At 41.9% G+C, this 27,659-nt stretch overlaps 1 protein-coding gene across 1 annotated transcript in view; it reads left to right on the forward strand.

The window, feature by feature from the left end:
- The window catches only part of MTCL2 (microtubule crosslinking factor 2), a 56,583-nt gene extending 30,386 nt beyond the window's left edge, over positions 1-26,197 (forward strand). Inside the window, exons 6-15 of the mRNA XM_075277333.1 lie at positions 3,442-3,573; positions 7,168-7,293; positions 8,057-8,287; positions 11,679-11,768; positions 14,614-14,766; positions 17,249-17,494; positions 20,814-20,873; positions 22,906-22,976; positions 23,413-24,856; positions 25,019-26,197. Coding sequence (XP_075133434.1) covers positions 3,442-3,573; positions 7,168-7,293; positions 8,057-8,287; positions 11,679-11,768; positions 14,614-14,766; positions 17,249-17,494; positions 20,814-20,873; positions 22,906-22,976; positions 23,413-24,856; positions 25,019-25,165 — 2,700 coding nt within the window. The 3' untranslated portion in view covers positions 25,166-26,197. The remainder of the gene's footprint in view (positions 1-3,441; positions 3,574-7,167; positions 7,294-8,056; positions 8,288-11,678; positions 11,769-14,613; positions 14,767-17,248; positions 17,495-20,813; positions 20,874-22,905; positions 22,977-23,412; positions 24,857-25,018) is intronic.
- The last annotated feature ends 1,462 nt before the right edge of the window (positions 26,198-27,659 follow it).

Raw genomic sequence — 27,659 nt, forward strand, 5'->3', positions numbered from 1 at the left:
ATAGGTCATCGATATGTGATTGGTAGAGGTCCAACATCCGGGACTCAAACACATCAGCTGGCTGAAGAGGTTGCAGCATTCAGGTGAGCGGTGCGTCCTCTTTACCGAATACTAAGCTCCGCGCTGTACACTGTGTAGGGTCTGGCCTTTGTATTGCCGCTCAGCCCCGATTACTTGGACGTGACGTCATTGGCACAGGGAAGAGGCTGCGGCGCTTATGTGGGGTGCGTTTTCTCCAAACAGTTGATGTCTGATCCCCACCGATCACATATTGATGACCCATCCTACGGATAGGTCGTCAGTATGGAAGTCCTAGAAAAACACTTGAACTTTGACCTGACGACAAATAGGTTTGGTTTAAAATGTTATCTTTATCCACTTTACAATTTTCACTTTTAGTAACAAGAATTTGACCTAATTTTCAGCTAGCAGTAAAGCATTATTCAGTATCCGAGACCACAATACACAGATGAAGGAATCTGAACCCTCCTAAACTCCCTCAATCCTTCCTTCTGGGTGCATCTAGCATTCATTGTATCTCCTTCTCAGTCTCCCTCCTTGGTATCAGCATATCACCAATTAATATCCCATTATTGAGATGAATTGTAAGTCACGGACAGCAGCGTTGCGTCCATTATCTCAAGGTACACTATAAGGATATAACTTGGTACTCTTGAGTAAATGTCCCTTTTGTGATGTTTTGAGCCTGTGCTTGGCGTTTTATGATCAGCAGATTGAGGTGTAATTGGTTTAGAGCAATAAAATCCTTGTAGTGCCGTAATAGTGTCTCAGCCCATTCGCTCGGGACCCTTTGTGCCCTCGGGCTGGAGCCTCGGATAATTATGGCAGGCATTACAGCATTACACGCCGCAGCGCTTTGTTCTTCAAGGCGTGAAAGATTAGCTGGACAAATGTGCTGCCGCTATGGATTTGTTAACCAGGAGGGAGGTGGGCTGGTATCCGTACAACCCCAACCTGGGAATTAAACCCTACGTTAGACTCGTGCTGCCTGTAAATACTGCAATAATGATGGATAACGGGTATCGCCATATTAATAATAGTGGCATAGATATTCAGGTGGGCAGTCATCGGGGTTATGATGGTGCCGTACCATACCTGAAGGTTATATATCCATTTTCCTGACCTCTTAAAGGATCTGTAAACTCAGTCATTGATAGTTAAAGTAAATAGGGGGGAATCTTTTGTGCAACAGACAACAGTTCTGACTGTTAATCTTTGCAGTGGGGGAGAGCTTGTGCCTCAGCTAGTGAGGGCTGGTGTGGTTTGTCACTAGTAGAGGGTATCCTAAATGTAGACATCTTTGGTGGGGAACAAATGGTCAGGCATGTCAAAATGCAACAATCTGTAGTTAAAGGTGAGTGGGTAAGGTCACCATACGTGTAAGATGTCCTGGAATCTAATCTGATGTTTTTTTTGGTACTGAGCATTATGCTGGGCTGGCCTGTCATAAAAAAAAAATCACCTAATGTTGACCCGGGCTTTGAATATTAAATCCATCATGTCCCACTTTCCAGCTCAAAAAACTGCTTAGAAAAATGGGCATAGTCTCTGCAGGCCCTTTATTCTTTTCGCGCCCACAATATGGCCATAAGCCACGTGGATGGCAGAGCCGCTGTAGTGTAATGATCGCAGATTTGCTTTTATAGCGTTCGCTCATTATATACGACATTGGCAATATTTGTCTGCCACTTTTGCTCCTCATTGAACATACCACACAATGGCTTCATTTTACTCAAGAGACTGTCTGCAAACCTTGGCCTGTATTTTGACACCATATTGTGCAAATCTCTCCGGCTCATATGTAGCTTCACACTCGTCTGGTTGTTTGTACATGTAATTTTAATAAGACATATTGAAAACTTCACTTGCCATATTGGCTGCTTTGGAAGGAGCGTATTCCTCTATGTGTAGTGACAGATGTCTCCTTATTTCAGAGTCCCTTACTGATCTCTTTTGAGAAAACAGCCCGAGATAATTCAGGTCCTATTCTTATATATTTCAATTCAGCAGTCTTCATGTTTTGTGTGCTGATCTGGAACAGGATGGTCATTGTTGTAAACGGTGGACTAGTAAAAAATTGTAAAGGGCAACAAGGCATACCGTGCACCAATACGTTGTGTATGCAGCAAATCTGTCACTAGGGTAGACCACTGAGGGCTTTTAGGGTTCTCTGCAATATTGACTTATCCGGTTTGTAGTGTTTCTATATTTGGTATATGTTTTCAAAGAGTGTGAGAAGGTGACAGGGAGAGTGCTGGTATATCTCCCCCAGGTTTCTGACATATGTGTGGTCCAGTGCGGGTCTTGAGTAGGCCTCAGCCCAGCCCTAGGCTCGCTACAGGCCCATAAAAGGCTGCACTTCAGCGAGAGGAGGCGCCTGGGTCTGTCCTGCAATACTGGGAAACTGGTGAGACCTAACTGCATTATCTGTTTGTTGGTGTGGTTGGTTGTAAGCCACATGTATAGTTAACCTTGATCAGTTTAGTTAGTGCTCGGAAGAGCAGGATTTTGTTTGACATTTTTTGTATCAGAAGTGAAAGTTTAATTTTATTTTGCAATTTTTTTAAAAAATAAACTTATTTGCACCAGATATTGTGTTGCTGTCTCTGACTGTTTGGGTCCGCACCATTGCTGCTACCGAGCTACCTTCCCCATTAGAGTCTTTGACCAATTTGAAGTGGCATGGAGCACAAGAGCGGAGATATTTTGCTATGGTGAATCGGTTTTCGGCCATGTTCTTCTACTGTTTCTCTGTGAACTATCTATAAACTAACCAAAGTGTAGTCTTCTCTTTTAAGGGCTGTAGTTTGGACCATTACAATGCCCATAGTTCATATAGTAATGTAAATTAGCTTTTTAGAAGTTTCTCATTTAATCATTAGAATCCATGGCATTGAAATATTCCTACTGGGTCAAAATGTGTATGAGTGCTGTAAAGGAATCAAACTTCCAAAAGTAGCCATGCTACTATTTGGGATTTGTGGGGATGTTGGGTGCATGCTCTACTTTCCTGCATGATGCTAGACTTCAGAGCTAATCTTCCTCTACCTCCTGCCCCCTAAACCTCGCTCCCTTGTTCACTGCATGGGCACCATAACCGGTGTTTGCACATCTTCTTCCCTTCTTTTTCTCTTCCTGTCTTTTTCCCTAACAACCCCCCAGCCCACGTGTCTACTCATTGCGTGTTTTCTTTTCCTCTCCACCTTGTCTTTCTCCTCTGTCGCCAAACTCTTCTTTCTGTTCCTCCTTTTTTTTATTATGTAATTTTGCGTTCCTTGTTCCATTGCTTTTGTTGATTTTCTTGTTGTATACCCTTTTTATTTCATATTTTGTCTTTTATTTCTTTTTTATTGTGTTCCTTTTTACTCCTTCCCTTGGCCTTTCTCGTTCTGTTCTTCATTAACTTGCCCATGCATGCAGCAGCCTGAGTGTAGGAACTGTCGAGAGAAGGACGTGACTCGTTGGGAGAAGACTGAAAACGATCATAATCTTGACCAGACCAGGGGCCACAAAGGCTATCAGCCGGAAGACAATGAGTCCTATGCTGCAGAGGTAAGTCTGTGGTGTATACGTTATTAATAATAAGATTGCATGAGGAATGAGTATGTAAAACTAGACAATGGACCAAAATTGTTCTAGCCATGGTAAAGTCATGCCACAGTTCTGAAATGGTCACTAACTTTTCAACAAATTTGGTGTAACTTTAGTAGTACAAGTGAGTAGAAGAAACTTTGGAGAAAGAAGCATTTTTTGTGATATGATATATTCCACTTATCAGGCTCCTTTCCTCCTCTCCAACCCTTCTCCAACCCCAAAGATCAGACACTTAGCATAATATGACTATAGTGGGACAAAGGTTGCCTTGAGTTATAGCTGGCTTTTCTTCTTGATCTTATTTCATATGGTAGAGGACAGAATTTGTATTCTGCATCATAGGTTGATGTCATGTTTTATAGTTATAGTTTTTCCTTCTAGATTCATACATGCAGTATAGTCCGTTGTCTATTGGCAGTGGTGTGACATAGAGACAGTCATAGTACATGCCCTATTACACAGGCCGATTATCAGAAATTGCAGTTTTTAGAAATATTTGTTCCTGTTAATTATCATCTGTAAGGGTGAGGACACCCGATTCCCTTTCACTCATGGTGGCCAATGATCACACACAGTGGTGCCCGCAGTGTAGACACTGGCCGCCATGTGTGAGTGTGACTGTTTATGCAGTAATGGGCACAGTGTGGAAATGGCTTTGTCGGCTGCTCTCTCATGTTTTATGCAGCATAAAAGCTGCTCAATTGTCAGCAGCTCATCCTCTCACCCTAAATAAGTGGCTTGTTCACACCTCTTCTGCCATCTGTATTCTGTGGACTTAGTATTTGTGCACCTTTGCAAAGGACCTTTCCCTCCTTCAAGAACTCTACATGCTTTAATAAGCCCCGTTCCACTGATTCCAGTACAGTTAGAATTTTTTCTCTAGCCCCCACCGTTCCTGAGCAATGTTCTGTGTTAATTTCAACACCCAGTATGTTAATTAGTCTCTCTAGCTCCAAGTGGGGGTAACAAACAATCTGCACCAGTTAAAGACCACCCACCTAACACTAACGAACCTAATTAACCTATTGTGTGCTGAAATAACAGAAAACATTGCTCAGGAATGGTGAGGGGGCTAGAGAAAAAATCCTAACTAAACCGGAATCAGTGGAGTGGGGTTTATTGAAGGCTGTAAAGTGTGTGAGTTGGCGGAGGTGGTGAAAGGTCCTCTTTAAATGCAGTGTGCAGACTAACCTGGGGCCAAATTGGGAAATTTCTGACTTTTGCCTACATTTAGCAAGATGAATTCTGGATGATTTCCGCCGATGTAAATAAGCGCTGATCCTTCACAACATGCACGCCCTTATCTGCACAGCAACAGTGCTGCACGCCGTCCCCCATCAGAATAGTACAAGGCTCCCACACTGCCTAGCAACTCCTCCTGGTTACCTAGCAACCACGTTACTATCACAGTCTCCGGATGGAAAAAAACCCGCCAATCTGCTTAACCATTTCACGCTCAGTGTTTATTCCATCTGAGCTATTTGTATGGGGCTGAGTATTCTAGTAACATCCCGGATGGCTGTATTATACTATGTGGTTAAAGCAGAGCGTTTAGGCGCCGTTTACGCTTGCCATTTTTGGTCGTAGTTCTCGCTGCAATGTTTTATGCATTTTTTTTTTTTGTCTTCTGTGATATCAGTGCAGATCGGGGCACGTCTAGTAGGTTTCATTCAGGAGTCTCCTGAAACTTGGCCTGCTAAATGTTGCAGTAACCGAACCCGGGAAGTGTCTGCATCGATAAATCTGATCAATTCTTCATCCCGGCGACAGGGATACTTATAATTCAGTATATGCATACAGTATGTAGTAAAGAGAACCTGTCACTGGTTGTCCCTATGCCCCTCCAAATCCTACTAATGCCCAGGGGGTGCAAGGCAAGGACTCCGAAGGGTGAGACTAGTAGTGACGTAGATCGGCATAGGCAATGTCACTCAGGACTGGAATAGTGCCGCTGCCCCCATAACTCTTCCATGATCATACAGTATACAATATTACGCAGGTTCATACATGTGTACATATATACTTATATGCAGAGTTTGTGGCATGTTTATAATCCTCTTCTGACCCAGTTTAACTCCATACCTGGCTTTGATCTAAATCTCTTTGGGCTCACATCTTTAAGTTAAAGAAATAGGGTAAAAAAAACCATTTTTATACGAATATACTAGCTTTTACCCGCGACTTTGTCTGCGGTGATTTGAGAATTGGGTGGACACAGACGTGTGAAACTGTAAAAGTGCTTTAAAAAGTTTGGTGGGCTATCAGATGTGATGTGATGTGTTATATTGTGTATGTAGTGATACAGACAATGTGATGTGTTATATTGTGTATGTAGTGATACAGACAATGTGATGTTATATTGTGTATCGTGATACAGACAATGTGATGTTATATTGTGTATGTTGTGGTACAGACAATGTGATGTGTTGTATTGTGTATGTAGTGATACAGACAATGTGATGTGTTATATAGTGGAAAGCTATATGTAAATGTGAGTGAGTAGAGTGAGGGCTACTCCTGAGGTGACAGTAAGGAGTGTGCAGCAGGTTGAGGCAGGAAATGCCAGGCAGTGTGTGTGAGTCTATAGCTGGGGCTAGGAGTCCTGCTTTTGTGAGACTCCTGCTAGGAAGCCATGTTGTTTAGTGGCACCAAAAGTAGCCTGTGACTCAATCCTAAGGGAAAACTATGTTTGTGGAAAATTGCATGCAAATCCGTCCAGGCGTTTTAGCGTGATTGAGGAACAAACATCCAAACTCACAAACATCCAAACACACAAACTTTCACACTTATAATATTAGTAGGAAGTAGGATATGCAGAGTTTGTGGCATGTTTATAAACCTATTCTGACCCAGTTTAACTCCATACCTGGCCTTGCTCTTAACCTCATTGGGCTCACATCTTTAAGTTAAAGAAATAGGGTAAAAAAAACATTTTTATATGAATATATAATGGAAAAGGAAGCAACCTTTACAATAGGATAGTTTAAATGGAGACTATAGTTTTGGGTCTTCCGCTATTATGGAGACCTTTGTATTTCCATGGTAACAGACTACAAACAAACCTTGTGTAGTCAGATTCTTTTTTTGATCCGTGAGCTACATCTTGCTAACGTACATTTAGTAGGTTAGCAAGATATGGGGGACAGATGGATGAGACTAGAACTATGATGTTACAAGGCAGAGGTTTTATAGCCCAACCTCTTTGGGTGGCAGTAAGTGTGTATAGTTAAGACTGTGTAAATTATAGTTTTTTGCATTGATATAAATAGAAATGGTTTACAGAATTCTTAATTCTCAGCTTGTATGAGACTGTTCAACCACAGGATCACGTAATGGATCCTACAAGGCCTAGACACCAGGTATAAAGCCTTCTGTAGAGTGAATTGGTCACTGTAGGTGAATTTATCAAGTGCTTGTTACGACTGATCAATATCAGTTCTACAAAAGGGACAGAATTGTCTCCTAAAGCATATTTACTGTATAGTGATGATCTCCTATAGTGATGTACTGTTGGGCACATGGAATAGTGATAATCTTGTGTCTTCCACGTAGATTAAAGACCTGCAACTGGTACTATCTGACGCCAATGAGACCATACAGGGGCTGCAGGAACAGCTATCACAAGAGAGGCAGCTACGCAAAGAAGATGAGGATGTCTTCAACCAAAAGATTGCACAGGTCACTGTCTACTGCGCTCAGTCTTCAGGCCACAAAGCCTGACCTTAATATTGCCCTTTGTATTCATAGGTCTGCCAGCTAAGGGCACAATTCTCTCCGCAGACTTGGAAAACATTGATGGCTTAACTCGCAACTGAAGTTCACGCTAGGCTTCAACTCTTAGAGTTCTATTAAATCTTTGTCATGTTGGATGGTCTTTCCTTTATCAAGGCGTTCCAGCCACATGCCCTGTTTTCCTGCAGAATTTCACCCTACAGATATAGAAAAGCAAGGCCTATTAGGACAAGGAGAGGGCTGAAGACATTGCTTTAGTTAACTTCACAGCAGAAATTGGTTTTTCAGACCTTTTCCTTCTTTCAATTGAAAATGTTACTATCGGTATTGTAGAAAAATAAAGGTGGCAAGGACCAGATTCTTATTAATGGTTATAACGTGATATGTCACAAGTAGATACCTGCCCAGTTTGTAGTATATGTACATTTGACAACAAGGATACTGCTTCATTACTGTTAAAAGTTAGACAATCACCCCCCCCCAATCTCAACAAAGACTTGTAAGTTGCAATGTAAACAGAACCTACAATGGTCTCTTTCATTCCTAATGTCAAGAAACCCCAATTTTCGCTCTATTTTTAAATATAATATACTCCATATACAGTATTAAAAACTATTCTCCATGATGTGTAAAGCTAGACTTCCCTGAGGTGACCTCCATTATTTTAGTAATAAATCCTCCTGTCTTTGTGAATCCTTTGTATGTGTAGCTGAAGGAGGATCACCAGAAGTTGCTTCTGAGACGGGAGTTTGAGCTCCAGAGTTTGGGCCTCCAGAGAAGGTTGGAGCAGAAGTTCTGGAGCCAGGAGAAGAATGTTCTAGTGCAGGAGATGCAGCAGTTCAAGCAGAGTTTCTTCCTGACCTTCATGAAGCTCAAGTGGTTTCTTCAGTGTTGGCGAAAAGGGAAGGCCCTCCAGAGTGACGGAGAAGATTTTCTGGAGGCAAGTATGATAACGTATACATTGTATAGTGCTAACTATTTATGAAGTTGTGTGCCTGAGGACAAATCTTGTAGCTTTCTCGGCCTCACACAGCAGCTTTAAAGCTGGTGGGCAACTCTTGAGTTTTGGCCATATTAACAGATGTCTCCCGAACATGTATGTGTCCTGAATGGGGAGAGGGGAGTAGGTAGCTGTGACTATTCTGCCTGAGAACAAAAGCTTTATATATTTTTTAATTCACCATATCCACCTTTTTCAAGAGTCAGAAGGGCACTGTACACATTATATGGTTGGCCAGTCCCACTGAAATTGTCAGGTTAAGCCAATGTACTAGTTTGTTTTACCAGCTTTATATGTCTAGAATACATCTCTCTCCTCCAATCCACCACGTCTAAAAATACAGAACATGTATGATATCCATTTTAGAGTACAGATACCAATGCTTAATTTTTCAGTTTAGGGCCCTGATTTGTATTTTCCCCTAAAATTATACATGGGAAGAATATGCAAATCTGACTTCCATGATGTAATTAGGAGGTCAGTGCCTCAGGCATGCACACCAATAGAGGGCGCTCACTGAGAATGTGCAAGTCTATCTTCCCTGATGTAATTAGAAAGACAGAGCCTCAGTCATGCAGCCCAATAGAGGGCGCTCCCTTTAACATCATGCCCGACCTTCTCAGGGGCCTTTGTTTGCAATGATGTTGGGATTATACCAGGTAGTCCCTCAGCCAAGGACAGCTGTTTCGATGTTCTTGCATCTCGTTAGCTTGGCGCAGAGAGGACTGACCTGGCAGAGGTGAGAGGCTTGGACAGGGTTGGGGTCAGATTTGTATATTCTTCCCATGTTCCCTTGCACAGTGGAGTGCTAATGGCTTAATAGGACTCTACACACCTAAATGGTTTTCTCTCCCTATGGAGTGACGATATCCCCCCCAACCCTAAAGTTATAGTGATACTCACCTCACCAATTCCCCAACACTTCCCATGAGAGCAGTAAACCATGCATGCCTTGTCTCTGGGATGTACAGCTGCCTTCTCTTCTTCAGCTGCACAATCTCATGGAGCGGCTACACAGGTAGTTGTTTCTGTGTGTTCTCTACATATACGTCATCGCTGTGATCATAAGTGAGGTGACTGCTGCAAAGAAAGCTACTACAGAAAACAAGAAGTTTCCTCTATTTTTTTGACTTTGTGGTTAGAGTCAGAACTGAAGAATTAAAAGAAAAAAAAATCTCTAAAAATTGTTTTAGAAAATGGGTCACCGGACAATCCCATTAATTTCCACTTTGATACATTGTAGTCGTAATTCACTTAATGTTTTGTCAGTGTAATGCCGCCCCTTCCCCGGCTGTGATGTCTAATTGTTCTTGAGCTGGTTAATTGGCTTTCAAGGATTGTACAGCAAATGGATATTGTCATGCTAAGTATCTGGGTAATCACAACATGCCAGCCTGATACCAGTTGATGCGCATGTACAGTGCCGACAAAGCTGCGAGTGGAGGTTACAAAAACAGCCGAGACCTTTGGTGAACAAAGACTTAGCCAATATTAGGTGCAAATGAAAGGTGCCAGCGGGTACACTCTCCATAATTAAGATGCTGTAATAGAATATCCAAGCAGGAGGGAGATACTAGTCATGTGATTCATCACAAAGCACCATCTTCTACCCAGTCACTGTGATCTATATATAAACCAGACTGTATTCCTCACGTGAGGCTTTTACAGCGCTCGGTGGGGAGCCGTCGGCTCAGGATGGCAATGCTGCCTTGGGCGTTGTGACAGCAGCTGTTGTGGATGAATCCCTGCATGCGACTAAACCTATTTTCAAGCTGAGCTCCACCAGCAGGCAGCATAGCCAGGCATTTATTAGACTAATGTGGATTACATTGACAGTACAGGACAGATCTGATTATCTGATGCTCAGAATTACAGGCAGGCGGCATATGCCAGTTAACCAGGCACACAGACAAGTGATATGGAGAATGGGTTAAAGGGTCAGCGCCGCTCAAGGATCTTCCCCGGGTGAAGAGATATACTTAAGTGTTTGTAAGGTCAATCTCACTGAGCTGCAATGAATTCTTTATAATAGGGGCTTGTTCAGGGGGTTCAGAGGTTAACGCCACCGTTCTCTGTGATGCCAAAAACACTATTCACAGCTTCTTTAAATCTCCATTAGCCCCTATGGCTAGGTAGTATGTGCTGGAGGATTCATTCATCAGATTTACATTTCATCTATTAGGAATTTAATAGAAAAATCCCATTGTCAGATTTTTAATGCATCAGAGATCCTATTAAGAGCCAGTCTGCTATGTGGTGCCCATGATCCCTGAAAAAGAATGGAGCATGCTCTATATATTTTATATCACAAATTGCACCATTTTTACAGACCTGGTTCATAAATTGTGTTGTATGGGTGTGTTAAAAATAAAAAAAAAGTGCCATGCAGATCCTTGGCTATGTTGTGTGAATATATGAATATAACATTATTGAATTGAATCAGCAATTGCTCATTGTTGGCTCTCTGGATGGATGGATGGATGGATGGATGGATAGACAGACTGTAACCTCTTTACGTAACACGCTGTTGTCTTGTCACTCAGCAAGGGTAGGCAACTGTACCGTACTCCTTGTACAAACCATAATCTGAACAAATCTTTGCAAGGCAATATAAGGTTATCATATGCATATTTTTGTGGGATCCCCTTGTATTAAAAAGTATAATTGTGTATTTTAGAAGATTTTTTTTGATGGCATATTGTTAGGATAAACTCTATATGTGATCAGTTGGAGGCTCACACCCAACCCCCCTGCACTGTTCAGCTGTTTAGGACTGTTGCAGGGCCTTGTACTACACAGTGTATGGCCATAAAAAAAATCCCTTAACCCCTTTAAAGCAAACAAGCCAAAGGACATATGTAAGAAAGTGTGAACTCCTATCATGAACTTGATGTGAACAAAACTTGGTTCCTTGCCATATAGTTGTCTAGGAGTGCTAGCCCACAATACCTATGGGGCTTGTAATGGTGGTCATTTAATGTTGTAAAACAAGGAGGAGACGACTGTCACAGAGGAACAGTGGAATAGAAGTTGTAACAATCTGCAAAAGGACACCCCTTAGGAATTTCTGCTCTTATTGGGTCATTTTGGTACAGAAAAATGCTTTTTAGTGAATGTAACTGTCCATCATGTCTGCAGCATTGTCATCCCTGTTGGGATGTAGTCCCATTGGGCAGTAGTGGCATGGCAGAAAGCTATCTATACCAGCATGTGCCCTATGTGCCTATATACTTATGGGCAATACTGAGAGAATGAATTGGTTATTAAGGGACTTTAATATGTCAATATTTTAAGGTCTTTCAATTTTTTTTCTGTCTTTCTCCTCTTTTAGGTAAATAGTGTAAAAGAACTGTACATGCTGATCGAGGAGGAAGAGATGAATCTCCCATCCTGTGACGGGGAAACGTGGCCGCAGAATATGGTAAATATATCCATATATATATATATATACCGTGTGTGTGTAATATACATATATATATATATATATATATATATATATATATATATATATATATAGATATATACTAGAGGGAGGACCCGGCTTCGCACGGGTATATTACATTTTATGTTTGTGTACTGGCCCCATAAGAATTGTCCAATTTTGCACTGATGTATTTTGTATGTGGTTTGTGTGTATGTCCATAAGCGTCATGTGATTATGTGTATCTCATTTTGGATGTCAGTGAAAAACCTGTGATCAGTTGTTATGGATACCTGGAGTAAAGCTGTATCTAATCCTTCCCCGTGTAGTACTGTGTTTAGATGCAAGTGTCTAATTCTTGTTGGTGTGGTACTTTGTGCAGATGCACATATCTAATCCTCCCCATGTGATATTGTGTGAAGAGGCGTGTATCTAATCCTCCAGTAAGTGAAACTGTGTGCAGACGCGCGTATCTAATGACTCTGGCGTGTGGTACTGTGTGCAGATGCGCGTATCTAATCCTCCCCCATGTGGAACTGTGTGCTGAGACGCGTATCTAATTCTCTGGCATGTGGTACTGTATGCAGAGGCCTGTATCTAATCCTCCCCTGTGTGGTATTGTGTGAAGAGGCGCGTATCTAATCCTCCCCCGTGTGATACTGTGTGCTGAGATGCGTATCTAATGCTCTGGCTTGTGGTACTGTATGCAGAGGCATGTATCTAATCCTCCAAAGTGTGATACTGTGTGCACACACGTATCTAATCCTCCCCTGTGTGGTACTGTGTGAAGAGTCACGTATCTAATCCTATTGCATGTGGTACTGTGTGCAGACGCGTGTATCTAATTCTATGGCGTGTACAACTGTGTGCAGACGCGCGTATCTAATCCTCTGGAGTGTGGAACTGTGTGTAGACGTGTGTATCTAATCCTACGGCATGTGGTACTCTGTGCAGACGTGTGTATCTAATCCTATGGCGTGTACAACTGTGTGCAGACGCGCATATCTAATCCTCTGGAGTGTGGAACTGTGTGTAGACGCGCATATCTAATTCTACGGCATGTGGTACTGTGTGCAGACGCGCATATCTAATCCTCCCCCATGTGGTACTGTGTGTAGACGCGCGTATCTAATCCTACGGTGTGTGGTACTGTGTGCAGACGCGTGTATCTAATCCTATGGCGTGTACAACTGTGTGAAGACACGTGTATCTAATCCTCCCCTGTGTGGTATTATGTGAAGAGGTGCATATCTATTCCTACAGTGTGTGGAACTGTGTGTAGAAGCATGTATCCAATCCCCCGGCATGTGGTACTGTGTGCAGACGTGCGTATATAATCCTATGGCATGTGGTACTGTGTGTAGATGAGCGTATCTAATCCTCCCCCGTGTGATGCTGTGTGCTGAGACGCGTATCTAATTCTCTGGCTTGTGGTACTGTGTGCAGAGGCATGTATCTAATCCTCCAAAGTGTGGTACTGTGTGCACACACACATATCTAATCCTCCCCTGTGTGGTATTGTGTGAAGAGGCGCGTAGCTAATCCTTTGGCGTGTGGAACTGTGTGTAGACGCGCGTATCTAATCCTACTGCATGTGGTACTGTGTGAAGACGCGTGTATCTAATCCTATGGCGTGTACAACTGTGTGAAGACACGTGTATCTAATCCTCCCCTGTGTGGTATTGTGTGAAGAGGTGCGTATCTAATCCTACAGTGTGTGGAACTGTGTGTAGACGCATGTATCCAATACCCCAGCATGTAGTACTGTGTGCAGACGCGCGTATATAATCCTATGGCATGTGGTACTGTGTGTAGATGCGCGTATCTAATCCTCCCCCATGTGGTACTGTGAACTGAGACGCGTATCTAATTCTCTGGCTTGTGGTACTGTGTACAGAGGCATGTATCTCATCCTCCAAAGTGTGGTACTGTGTGCACACACACGTATCTAATCTTTCCCTGTGTGGTATTGTGTGAAGAGGTGCGTATCTAATCCTTCGGCGTGTGGAACTGTGTGTAGACGCACGTATCTAATCCTACTGCATGTGGTACTGTGTGAAGACGCGTGTATCTAATCCTATGGCGTGTACAACTGTGTGCAGTCGCGCGTATCTAATCCTCTGGAGTGTGGAACTGTGTGTAGACGCCTGTATCTAATCCTTCGGTATGTGGAACCGTGTGCAGACGCGTGTATCAAATCCTTCAGTGTGTGGAACTGTGTGCAGAAGTGCGTATTTAATTCTCTGGTTTGTGGGACTGTGTGCAGACCCGTGTATCTAATCCTCTGGTGTGTGATACTGTGTGCTGATCTGTGTATCTAATCCTCTGATGCATGTATCTCAGTTTGGATATCAGTGTTGTATTGTGCATGTGGAGTGACCGTGTGTATTGCAGTTGGAATATGAGTGAAAGTCTTGCAGATTTGTATTGGCTAAGGGGGGGGCACTGTGTTTGAAATGCTGTATCTCAGCAACGGTACGTCCGAGCGAGTTGGAGTCTCGTCTTAAACCTTCCCGGATATCTGAAGTATCTCTGTACCAAATTTGGTGAAGATCGGTCCAGTCGTTTGGTTCGCATTAGAGGACAGACAGACAGAAATTCATTTTTATAATATAGGGAGATATATATATATGTATATATAATATGTGCATGCACATTCACACTTGTACAACTGGGAGAACTATGGATGGCAATGACTGCATACACCTTAAATAGCTGACAGCTATTCTATTGAGCACATGCACACTTGGCTTGGCCTGAAGTCAACTTTACCATAAATATGCATGTAGAGTTTTGATCTCAGTTTTTAGCTATCTGATCATTGGACTCAATTTTACTTCTGCAGACCATAGAGTCTATGAAGACCCTTTCTGATGTTAAGAAGATCCTGAAAGACCTTTGCAATGAGTTGCAGGAAGAGCGGAGAGGAATGAATGAGCTTCAGCAGCAGTTTGCTAGAGCGAAAGCAGCCTGGGAAATGGAGAGAACTGAACTCAAGGTTGGTTTTCTGATAATAAGAATGGCGTGGGGCTTGTATTTATTTGTCCAGACCTGTGGTTCTTAACCTTGTTTCAGGTACTGAACCCACCAGGTCCATATGCACATTCACTGAACCCTTCTTTAGTAATCAAATAATATGTTTTTTTTTTTCCAAATTCAAGACATAGGTATATGTTTTTTTTCTGGTACACAAAATGAACCGTGCGTATGGCCTAGGGTTCAATCAAACCTTGGTTAAGAACCACTGGTCTAGTTTACGGTGTGTGTATAGATGGCGATTGTTCAGCTTTCTTGGGCTTGGTATATGTGGGTTTATATATATGTAAAGCAGATTTCTGATATCAAGTCCTTTCCCCGCACATCCTAACCAAGTCAATGTTAATACTGAAGAAATAATTTGCATTTTCTTATATATGCTGTATCCAGTTAAACTGTGACAATCAGGGCCCCATGAGAACTGGACAACCAAACACTTCTGTGCTTTCTATTTCTTTCCAGGATATTACATTTCCACCCCTCTTCTAGGTACATCTAATATGATAAGATCTGCAATTGTTGGCAGTGATGCGGCGATCCCATTGGTGCAGACATGTGAAATGTTAGTGTACCCGGCGTGCTTGTACAAGTTGCTGCTTTCCTCCCTGCATTGCCTCCTTCCTCCTCACACCGTGGGATGTTGAGGAGCATTTCCTTGTCTTCGTCTTAACCTGTCCCCTTCTAATTTGGATTTCACAACACACTCCTCTCCTTTCCTGTCTGTGTTCATCTCCGCCTGTGTCTCCCTGTGGCATTACCCTTTACCACTGCTTCCTGCCCACATTACCAGTGCACTGTTCCTCTGCCAGCAATCCTAAAATCACAGATTTGCAAATTCACATTAAACCATAGCATTTTACTCCAAAATAGATGTTTACTCTAAATGGGCTGAAAGCAAAACTACCAATTACATCCTATATTCAGCTCTCTCCATCTGACTATAACTGTCGGTAGCGCTGGGTGGCTCCTTCTCTGCTGCCTCCCCTACAACAGGCAGCGCCTCCATTCCAATAGGTAAGCTAGTATATACTGGTGGAGTGGGGCTGCGCACAGACTTGTAGCGTGACTGCTGGTCAATAGGAAAACATTGATTTATAACCTCCACCAAGTGCCATCACACATTAGGAAGAAGGTTTTTTTCATGCAGAAATGGTAGCATTCTTGAGCATAGGATTTGTCTTGTATTGCAGATCAGCACTATTCAGAGATGCAATACCTGGCCTATGAGCAAGCGTGGCACTGTTTTTGGAATTGCAAATTTTATTTAAAGAAGCAAAACTCCTTGAAATATAAAGTGACTTTGTCATATCTTTTTGCATCCCAATTACTCTTCTTCACCACTATATTTTTATTGCTATTTTAGCGATTTATTGCAAGGTGCTTTCTCCAGATCTGTATGCATTCTAACTGCTCCTCTCTGCCACTATATGCTGTACCCCTGGTCATATATATCCCGGTGCATTGTTAACATTCAGCAATGTATACCAGCCTGAATGTTTTACAAGGATAACAGCTTGTGAGCAGCAGCTTGCTATATTAATAATACATGGATGACTGCGGGTTGTGGCAGTGACATACATGCCATATAGTAAGTCATAAACCCACTGAGTGAGGGGAGATATGAGGTGGTTATTATACCGCACTGTTCTGATATGTGTAGTGTGCATAGACCACAGAGTCGCTGATACTGGATTGTATAGTGACTGTGTTAGTCAGGGATATCTGTTATAGATATGTGAAGGCCTGGAAACATGATAGTCATTCCAGGGGAAGGAGAGGCCGGAAACGTGATCACTGCCGTACAAGAGAAGTAATTAGGAAAATGATAGCCATTCATGAGTGGGATAGACTCTGCACATGAAGGATTTTATGGGAGTGACTGAGCCGAGCGATTCTCCACAGCTGCGTAAACTTCCAGCACTGTCCTATCTCTCACTATAGCTTCACGCCTTGTTGGGTATCACGACTCCTAGTATAGGAAATATTAATAATAAAGCTTAATCTAGTGGCACGAAAAGGGTTATAATGTCTGCATGGTCTCCAGCGCGTATTATCATTATTAAAAAAAAAAAAAAAAAAAAAACCTTTTCACATTTTGGTACCAAAACAGTTTTTTAGGGATCAGAATTTCGCCTGTAGTACATGAGCATTACAATCTGCCTTGTGAGTATTTTATCCTCTAAGCACCTTTTGCTTGTCCGTTGTATGCAGCGTCTCCTATGGTAGCACGCCGCTCCAAATAACAATACATGAGAAGAATTTACGTATCCTCCCGGTCCTCCGAGAAATCTTCTGTAGCTTCATTTCTAAAGGAAAAAAGACTTTGGCTCTGGGGACCAAAAATAATCACATTATGTCACATGTCCTGGTTTTGGTCCTATCATTTTTGAGTTGTCGTTTTAATTGGAGTAAATTGAACAGAATTTTTTTTTTCTTCTTCGTAGTTGGAATCTGGAAAACTTGGAGCAGAGAGGACTTCACCAGATATCAAAGCCGCATTAAAGCGGGAGCGAGAGGATCATCAGCACCTTCTGGCCGAATCTTACAGTGCCGTCATGGACCTCACCAAACAACTGCAGGTCAGCGAGAAAAACTGGGCCCAGGAAAAAGAGGAGATGCTGGCCCGCTTCCAGGAAGAGCGCAAGCAGACAGAAGAGCGGATAAAAGAATTGCAGAATAAAGTAACACAGGTGAGGGGACTCTCAGTATAAGAGGGTTATGGTTGGGCAGGGTGTAAGGAGTCGACGCCACATGGCTGCTCATCAGGGAGTATTGTGTTACTATATCTTTAAGACTGGACATTAACCCTGCAGTGAAAGCCATGTGGCAGGGCCATAAAAACAGAGCAAATAATCATGGGGTGGACTCCTAGTCACACAGAGTCATGCTTTCATCTGAATCTGAGATTGTTCCCAATTTCCTGTGTTGGCTGCTCCTTTGTGAGCTAACACACCAGCTATTTGCAGTGTCACTAATGCAAGGCAACAAGGGATGAGGCAGCTTTTTAACATTATACTAAAAAAATGGATCAGCATCTATTAAAGGGTTATTTAGTTTCAGCAAATAGATTCTGTAATTCCATTTCTGTCAATAGTCACCATACTTTCCCAAATTGTCAAATGGCTATACCACTAGGCAGCCATAGTGGTGAAGTCGTGTCATTTATTGCTCCCAATGTGGTCTTGAGGAGAATTCAGGATCCATTTTATTTGAGGCAAATGTGTGTAAAGTATCCCATTTGCTTTGTGTCCCTAGCACGGTTAATGCATCTATCTTGGGGCAGCTGGGTGGTGACTGTGCTCCATATGTCTGTGTTAAGCAGATGTCCCATGTGCTATAGAAACGTGACGTTCAGGATGGGTATACGGTTCTGAATAATACATGTCCATTCCAATGATGTATGTGGTCATTCAACCTAAACAAGCACTTGTTGCCTGCACACACTATTATATGGGATGAGACATGAATGATTAAAGGCTCGCTATTCTTTTTGATTGAAAAAAAAAAATTCCAATTAGACTGAAACTCTTCAGCTGTCCTCGGGTAGTTTCTGGGCGATATCCACTATAGCCATGCTTAAAGGTAATGTAGTCTAGTCTGCAGGTAGCATGCTATAGAGCAGCAGGAGCTGAGAAGATTGATATATGGTTTCTTTAGGGGAAGATTCAGTATAATGACTTTTTCTTGGACAACGGATCCTTTTGTTCTTGTAAAAGTTTATTGACCACATATAATCATTCCTTGCAAGAAATTTCCCAGAAAGTTTGTCCCTTGTTCAGAGTTTAGGACATATATGACTAGAGGGAATGACTGTAGGGCTTGTGTGGAATAAAATGTGATCATTCGTTCGGCGAATGTTTAACTATCAACCTACTGATGCCTAATGTGTAAGACCGCCTATGAATTGATGTATGGTCTGATCTTGTACTCCGTCCATGTACCAAAAATATATGTGGAAGTCCAGAAATAGGAAATATGACTATAGGATCAGACTACACAGAAGTTGAATGTAGTCTGTAACCATGGATACACAGATCTGCATAGAAATCTCCTAAAACTGGGGCAACACGGTGGCTCAGTGGTTAGCACTGCAGCCTTGCAGCGCCGGAGTCCTGGGTTCGAATCCTGCCAGGAACAACATCTGCAAGGAATTTGTATGTTCTCCCTGTGTTTGCATGGGTTTCCTCCCATTCTACAAAGACATACTGATAGGAAGAAATGTACATTGTGGTCCCTATATGGGGCTCATAATCTACATAAAAAAAAAAAAAAAAAAAATTCCTAAAACTTTATTTTCACTTTTTTTTTGCATGCATTAGAGCATTAAAGGGGTTCTTGTACTGTTGAGCCCCAACCCGTCAGGGAGTAGCCCCTTTTCCTGTGAATACACTTTACACCTCCGGTATCTTGGGTTACACACATTCTTAATAAATGATGGAGTGGTCTGTATTGACTAAAACAATAAATCAATCAGTCTTATACATGGACAGCCCCCGCTGCAATGAGGCTAATCCCCACTTAGTAATCCCCACGGCTCTTGTCATTTCCATGTGTTGGCATTTTCTACCCAGCAATAACCTAATTTTGACTGGATTAGATCTATGAAACCTACAGTTGCCAAAATATATTTAAATCCCTCAATCGCCAGAGGCAGGAACGGAGCCGAATCCCAGCGCTGCATGATGTCGAATTCTCCACGGCTGCCGAATGGAATAAATTGTGCCTGGGATTGTGGAGCTAGCGATAGCCCATTACTGTGCCGTTATACTTATCCTTGCTAGTAATCGCTGCCGCGGCCGGGCTCAATAAGACATTTTACACCTAATTAGCAGAGAGCGCCGTAATGAGAAAATAAATGTAATGGGGGAGGGGGGGCGACGCTTCAGTAGCATGTCACACCAGAGATTTATATTAAGGGTGGCGGAACACCATCTCTGGAACGACACATTGCTCAGAACGTGTTGTAGTGCTTATGTAAAGGAGCAAATTTATGAAGACGTATATATTACAGCAAAACATGATACACCTGCAGAGTGTATGCAAAGAATCTACCAAGACATTCTTTATCATATGAGCAGATTACTGGAAACGGAAATAAAAATATCCAGATTTATAGAAAACTGTATTAAAAATTCCATTAGATGTCATATTGCATACGTATTAGGACTAGAATCTTTGGGGTGGATTTATTATTAAAACAGACCAAAGAAGAAGCCCCAGATTTATTACAGCAGATTATGATAGTAAGTTGGACACTTTTCTTTTCCTTATGTGACCATTCATTTTTGTCAAACTAGAGATGAGCGAGTATATTCGATGGAATACCTCCCCTGCATAGTTTTTGGTGTAAAAAAAAAAAAAAAGCGCCAGGGAAGGTGGAAGGGGAATCAAATGTTTACTGCATGGTATTCGACCAAGTACACCAATAACTATGCAAAGGGAAGTGTCAATCGAGTAATACTCGCTCACCTCTATGTCAAACCAAATTTTAGTAAAAAAAAAAAAAAAAAAAAAAATTGGTTCGGTTTTGGTATGTTTTAAAGAAATGTACTTTTTCACTAAGCCACATCCCTTTTACAAAAAGCGTCTATAACATACAGTATAGGCATGTAGACCATTCTTCTTTTGTTTTGTGCACAAGTTTAGGTTTACAGTTCTAACCCATTTTGCATGGAGAGGAGGGGTGCTGGTTCTGCTTGCCGAGATCCAGTTGGTTAGGCGATTCATACAGGCCATGTCCTATGGAGAAAACGTATACAAAATACCTCTCCTCCGAGAGGAAGAAAAGAGTCTCGCTAGTGCCATCTATGGGTCGCTATCCTAGAATTCAGACAATGCCCAACCCAATAAAGAGCTTTTAAACGTGACTAAAGTTATCAGACACAGATCTTCCTCCATTTAAATGAAGAAGAGCTACTTAGCATGTGTCATGGTATGATAAGGTGTAAGACCTGGACTATCATAAGCATGTTGGTGACCTTAGTCATGTACTTTGTGGTCCATTTTCAGAAGGAAGAGGAGTCTTGGGTGAGAAAAGGCCCGGAGAGGAAGAGTGGATGCTGGAAGGAGGTATGGCTCTTTTGCATCTTGTATAGAGAGATTGCCATACTCCTGTACTGTATAGGTAACATTGTATAAACTCTTCAAATTTCCTTTAGAACCATCCAGGCATTTCACACTGTGCAAATACAATGGTGAAATGTGTCATTTGGAGTCAACACGTCTGAATTGGAACTACTATTATTATATTCTGGCCTCTCTTCATGATAAGCAGAGGCCCATAAAAATACAGTGTTACTCACCTTTCCTTGGCTCTGGCACAACTCTCTGTGATCTTTGGGTCTTCTGACTGACATCAGGGACCACTGAGGTGTCAGTCAGAAGACCTGAAGACAGCAGAGAGTTGTGCCGGAGCCCAGAAGAGGTAAGTAATAGAGATGAGTGAACACTATTCGGAACAGCCGTTCCGAATAGCACGCTCCTATAGAAATGAATGGATGTAGCTTCTATTCATTTCTATGGGAGTGTGCTATTCGGAACGGCTGTTCCGAATAGTGTTTGCTCATCTCTAGTAAGTAACACTGTTTTGTTTTTATGTTTGATCACCTCCCCTGAACCCCCGCTTATTGTACTCCGGGGTCTGAAGATTTTTCAACTAATCTCCCAGCCCTACTATTTCTATATGTCGTGAATATGCCCAACACATACTCGTACTGTAAAAGAGTTATGGCCTAAATAATCACAATCTAGGTAAAATTCCCGATTTAATTGCAAATTTTGATGTAGGTCGTAATCGCCCAGGACTAGTAAATAGCGGTAATTTCTAAAGGAGGAGCAGCGACGAGGACATATTTTCTTAGAAACGCAGCCCCTCATTGTTAAAGCCCATGTATATTGTATGAAATAGACATTCGGATTCAATAGAAAGGCCCTAAACACCCACAAAAATATAATTTCCTTCCCCACCAAAAAAAAAATAAAAATAAAAATAATTTTTTTTTTTTTTTTTTTGCTTGACTCAAGTATAGGCCGAGGTGGTCTTTTTCAGCACACAAACTGTGCTGAAAAATTCGGCTTATACTCGAGTATATACAGTAAGTCTATTGAGTGATCCATGAAAATGGCCAAAAACAGGCTGCGGCCTACGAAAATAGCGGTTGTGTGAAAAGGGCCATAGTCTTGTATTGATTTAATTGTATTCTCCTGACAATGGGTTTTCACGATTTGTGTGAATAGCGCCTCATGAAAAACTCTGTGAAACAAAATATCATTACTGTTATGTGCAATTCACTATTTGTAGCCATTGGAAGTGTCTTTCATTCATAGAGAGCTCCAGATCCATGCATTGACATTTTGGCTACCTACTACCGGCTCTACCGGGGGAGATTAATGCATAGTAACGTATTATAATAATAATAATAATAATAGTATACCTTTATGCAAGGCCTTTAGTCCAATGTACATTCCTAAGCAATCATTTTAAGCAGTAATATAATTATACGTGTAATAATAGAATTCTATATTTAACATGTAAATCTTATTCAGTCCTTTATAAAATTCTATTTGCTAACATGTAACATCTGATGACAGAGGATTTTATTATTTTAAAAAAATGCCACACCCAGTCCTCCCCAAAACCAATTGTTATCAAAGGGACATATAAGTCTCCATCAGATGTAGATGAATAATGCAATATTATATGATGCACAATAGATCTTGGTGCATCCACAAAGTGACCGTGACCTTGAATCTGTCATTGCTGTCAATTCTGCATAAAGCATGTGGAAAAATGCCTCGCTTGTGGTGAGCGACCATAGGATTGTCAGGGGAATAGGTTACGATCTGTATGATACCAGCTGCTCCATACAGTAACTCAATACATTCCTTCAGCTGCTGGACGTGAACTCCACTTAACACTTCTACTCTATGTATTCAGCTTCTTCCTGAAGGCCTAAAAGATTTTCCCAAGTCATGTTGTGTGTCGCTGTGCATTGCTAGATCTAGCTGGGTGCTGCCGTCTTCTCATGTAGACAGGCTCCTTTGATCTTCTAAGCTGTGTAATATGAATATGTATTAATGGGTAACACTTGCTTTGTTCTAGGCACTGAACGATAACATGCAAGATAAAGATATTGACTGTGACATAGATGCCAGTGGGACCAATTTAAAAAGGTAAAGATTGTTTGATTCCCCTTTTGTTGTATTGTATACATCAATGTATGTGATATCATTGTCAGTAGTGGGTTATCATATGGGTCGCTGCCCAAAGACTTCATATATTTAGGATGTATCACTGCGACAAAACTGCTTTGTGCACTTGTCTGTAGAACCTGCACCGATTAGGTCACATGACCATTTCTGTGCAGGTCCTAAAACCAGAGAGGAACGTTGCAAGGAAGCAAAAGAGGAGAGTGTGACTTACTGTGTATTTGTGTAAGGGAAAGGTCTGATTTTATTGGGGGATCTGATCTAGATCTGGGGGATCCATACTTATTTAGGCGGTTTATCAGGTATCTAGAGCCTATGTTCTACTAAATTTGCCACTGTGTACAATGTAGGAAATGTGTTATTGGTTTTATATATTAAGCTTCCTTTTTTCCCCCTGTAGAACGAAGTCTGTGACATCTATGTCAGAATTTGAGAGTTTACTGGATTGTTCTCCTTTTCTTCCTGGACAAACACCCCTCGATAACACCGGGAACAAAAAAGGGATGAAAGGTTTTCTGGCTTCACACCTGTTCGCTAATGGTTCCATAGATTCTGATATCAGCCAAAAACTCTGCCCGTATATGAATGACAAAACCTTGTCTGACCACCTGGCCAAGGACAATTTGGGGATCTCTTCTTGGGATTACACATTGAACAAGTCTGGAAAGAGTGGAGAACAAGGTCACAAGCAGATCCAGAGAAGTTACACTGCCCCAGACCGAACAGGCATTCGAATATATTACAGTCCGCCGGTGGTACGAAGACTAGAGGCTCCTTTGGTCCAAAATAAAGAAGACAGACTTATGGTTGAGCCAGGGTTCCTATTCACCATGGCAAAGCCTAAAGATTCGGAAAAGCCAGAAAGATTTTCTGGCAATTCCTACAGTCGATGGTTGTGCAATTTCTCCAAGAAAAAGCGTGACCTGTTGGACAAAGATGCTGTTAAGGAAACACAGCCTTCCGTTCCAGCGTTTCCATCTTCATTGGGTGACTTGGAGATCTCCGGAAACATGAGCGATGACATGAAAGAGATAACAAATTGTGTTAGGCAAGCAATCCGTTCCAGTTCTTTAGAGAGGAAAAGTAAAAGCACATCCAGCCAGACTGTTGGCCTCTCGACAGTGGGTATCCAGACTGTCCAAATGGTTAGCGTTGGCCTTCAAACAGACCTACCCAGAACAAGCCTTCATGCTAAGAGCTGGTCACCAAGAAGTTCTTCTCTGCTATCTACTAGGACCAAGCATATTTCCACATCATTGGACAAAGTTCATTCCCGAATTGAACGACCTTGCTGTTCACCCAAGTTTGGCTCTCCCAAGTTGCAGAGGAGGTCATCCTCTAAACTAGATGCCTCTAAAGACAGAAGCTTATGGAATCTCCACCAGAACAAACAAAACGGATCAGCTTGGGCAAGGTCTACAACTACTCGAGACAGCCCAGTTCTCAGCAACATTTATGATGGGTCTTCCAGCCTGTTCAATGTTGTGGATCATGCCGGAAGTACAGAGTCTCTGTACAAGACAGGTGTTAGTGAAAGAAGTAAACCTGAAGCCCCTAAATATGGCATCGTGCAGGAGTTCTTCAGGAACGTGTGTGGCCGTAGTGGTCAAAGCTCTAGTACAGCTACTGAAAAGAAAGAGCTGGAAGAAAATCACAAGAGACCGGATAACCATGAGCATTGCTCGTCTGCTGTGTGTCATCCATCCTACAATGTGTCCAAACTGCTGAGCAAGAAGACTTCAAGACAACACGTGGCTGATGAACATAAGTCTTCTCTCACAAGTCAAGGAGCGAAGGATGGAAGCTCCAAGGACCCTGACATCATTTCTACGACAGCAACTGAAGTAAGTGCTCTATATGACTCCTAAATTATAGTCTGTCCTCTTTGTAGTATCGAGTCATTGTGTTACCCATAGAACACACGTGTGCTCCACTGTAATAACATGTAGTCACGCCTTACTTAGCATGTTCTCCTTAAAATCCTTATCACCTTGGCTCTTCTGCAGGATTACTCCTGTAATTGCAACTTACATCCTGTAACCTCCTGCTTCTCCAGACCGTCCCGAATCCACTCACGCCAGACTCAGCCCAGGTGCCAGCTCCACCAGGAACCGGCTCCATCTGAGGAGAAACCAGGAACTGGTTGCAACTGAAGATGACACGGTTTCCCATGATGCAGTTCACTGCCCGCGATCCACTGTAAAGTTCGAGTATGCTGAAGATCTCCGCATCACATAAAACAACCTGTTCTTGCCTTCAATTTTGTACATTTAGTGCATAGGATAGATTGAGATTGACTCTATTGTCCTGCTGGATGCTAGTATAGCACTTAACCCTTGAAATCCTTAGTAACATATGTACCATGACTAGGTATGTATGCATACACTGTACTCTGGATACTGTAAAGTTTATATAGAAATGCCAAGATTACTAAAAAACTACTCTTCTGCCATAAGGACCCACCCCGTATGTTTTGGTAATACACCATGTTTGGTCTTAACCATAGATGGCTACGTTGATGTCCATCGTTTACGCCAAACTCTTAGTCATTCCGTTTCTTGCACAATTTGGGTAGCTAGTCCTTACGTTTTGGCATACCTTAGCAGCATCAGCAATATAATGTAGACTTGACAATGGGTCACGGTGACCCATCTGTAGCGCAGTTTGGCTGCAAAAGTAGAATTGTACAATTTTTAAAAATGTTTTTTTTTTTTTTTTACAGTCTCCACAAATCAAACTATAGGACAATGCTCTTAAGTGATCAGAATAATTTATTAAAAATAAAAAAGGTGATGTAGATGGTAAAATAATAATAAAAAAAGACTACAAAATGACTGTAGCTCTTGAAACAAAAAGTATTTTGTTGTCAAACTGTATTACGGGATTAGCAGTACGCCAGTGATTTTGGGCCAATATCGCGCTCAAGTTATATAGGTAGAGAAACCTCTTAAAGGGGTTGTCCAGCCAAAATAAAACAAGTTTTATTAAAGAAGAGGTTCAGAATGCCATAATAATAAAGGCGGTACTTTCCTCTCGATCCTTCCACTTACTGGGTCTCTGCTGGTTTCTACTTCCTGTCCCTCTTGTCACTGGCTGAGATGGGTCGCCTAGGATCTTCAGGTACCTTGTCCATGTGACCTCCTGTCATTATGAACAGTAGGCACCACCCCTTATGTCCAGGTGGAGGGTTGTCGAGGCAGCGCCACCTACTGGATCCACATCAACCATACACCCAGGCAGCAATGAAACCGCAGTGGAAGGTATTGATGAGATGAATAGTACATCTTCTAATTTATGCCATTCTGAACAGTTTGGTGATCAATGTACCTGCTGGAAAACCTGTATAATTTGATAAAGATGGATATTGTGGTCGGCACATTCACTGGGGGAACAAAATACTTGCATAATATCAGATAACAGAACCTGCCCTGTTAATAGGAATATTCTGTAGATAGGAATATTTAAGGACGTGAACATATTTGCCATGTGTATATAGCGTGTATATACATCTCCATTCTCCTTGTCATTCTGAAATGCACTGTTTTTATTTTTTTGTGTCTTTTTAGCTTTTTAATACTGTTTTTTTTCTGCTTCTTTATATATGTTATTCCCTCCGTATGTAGCGTTGGTATTTCCTGAATGAAAGCATTCATAGAGGATTGTTATATCCACATTCTCCGCCATCCTATAATAAAGGTATAGATGGCCTGAACACAGGAACTTCAGTAATGCTCTGGGTATTGTACATTCCTCTACAGGGCTCAATAGAAGTCACCAAAACCAGCAGAATTTCCTCTAGGCCTGTAGATCCACAGTAAGCCTAGAATCCACATTTTCTCTTCAGTTGTAAGGTAACGGGTTTCTTAAAATTCCGTTTATTAAACTTGTACTGTATTTTGTAGATTCCATAGAAATTCTGTACCAAGTACGTGACCTGTGAATCCACCCTAAGGGTACGTGCACATGGACGTGTGGATCTACAGCTCCAGAGGAAAAACCCCATAATACATGGGCTGGTGCCATAATAAATAAAAAATAGGTCAGTGTGGTCGTCCTTAAGCTAGCGTTTCTTAAGAGCCTTTTCACATGACTGAGCCAAGTTTTGGCTGTAGTTTTTATCAGCTCTGTGGGCGAATTGGGTCAGTGAAAATGGACCAAGAGCTGTGTCTATTTTTTTTCATGAATCGTTGACCGCTCATGGTCAGCCGTGTGAATACGCTCTTAAGGCTATGTTCCGCTGTGGTCGCCTCTGATTTGCATCGGCTGTTTTGCCTCACCTTATGTTGGGGTCTTCAGTTGTGACTTCTACATTTTGGGCATAGTTGGGAACACTACATTTAAAGCAGATGCCGTTATTTTATTGGCTTCGCCTTACCCCATCACTATGAATGGTTTATGAGGTACTTGTGGGTTATGTCACCACTTGTGGATTTTTATTTTTTAGTTCAACCACTAAATGGCATTTTGTATAGGCCATAATGGATTTTTATTGCTTTATATACTGTTAGCTAAAATCATACCCTTAGCTCGAAACCATATTGGAGGGAAGACACCTGAAATCTTAGGACTATGTATACCAATACACTCAATACAATCTTAGATCACGAAGATGGCACAAGTATAGGGAATGATCTTTGCCCATTGCTC

This window comes from Leptodactylus fuscus, chromosome 6 (genome assembly GCF_031893055.1).
Source record: "Leptodactylus fuscus isolate aLepFus1 chromosome 6, aLepFus1.hap2, whole genome shotgun sequence".
Lineage (NCBI taxonomy): Eukaryota > Metazoa > Chordata > Amphibia > Anura > Leptodactylidae > Leptodactylus > Leptodactylus fuscus.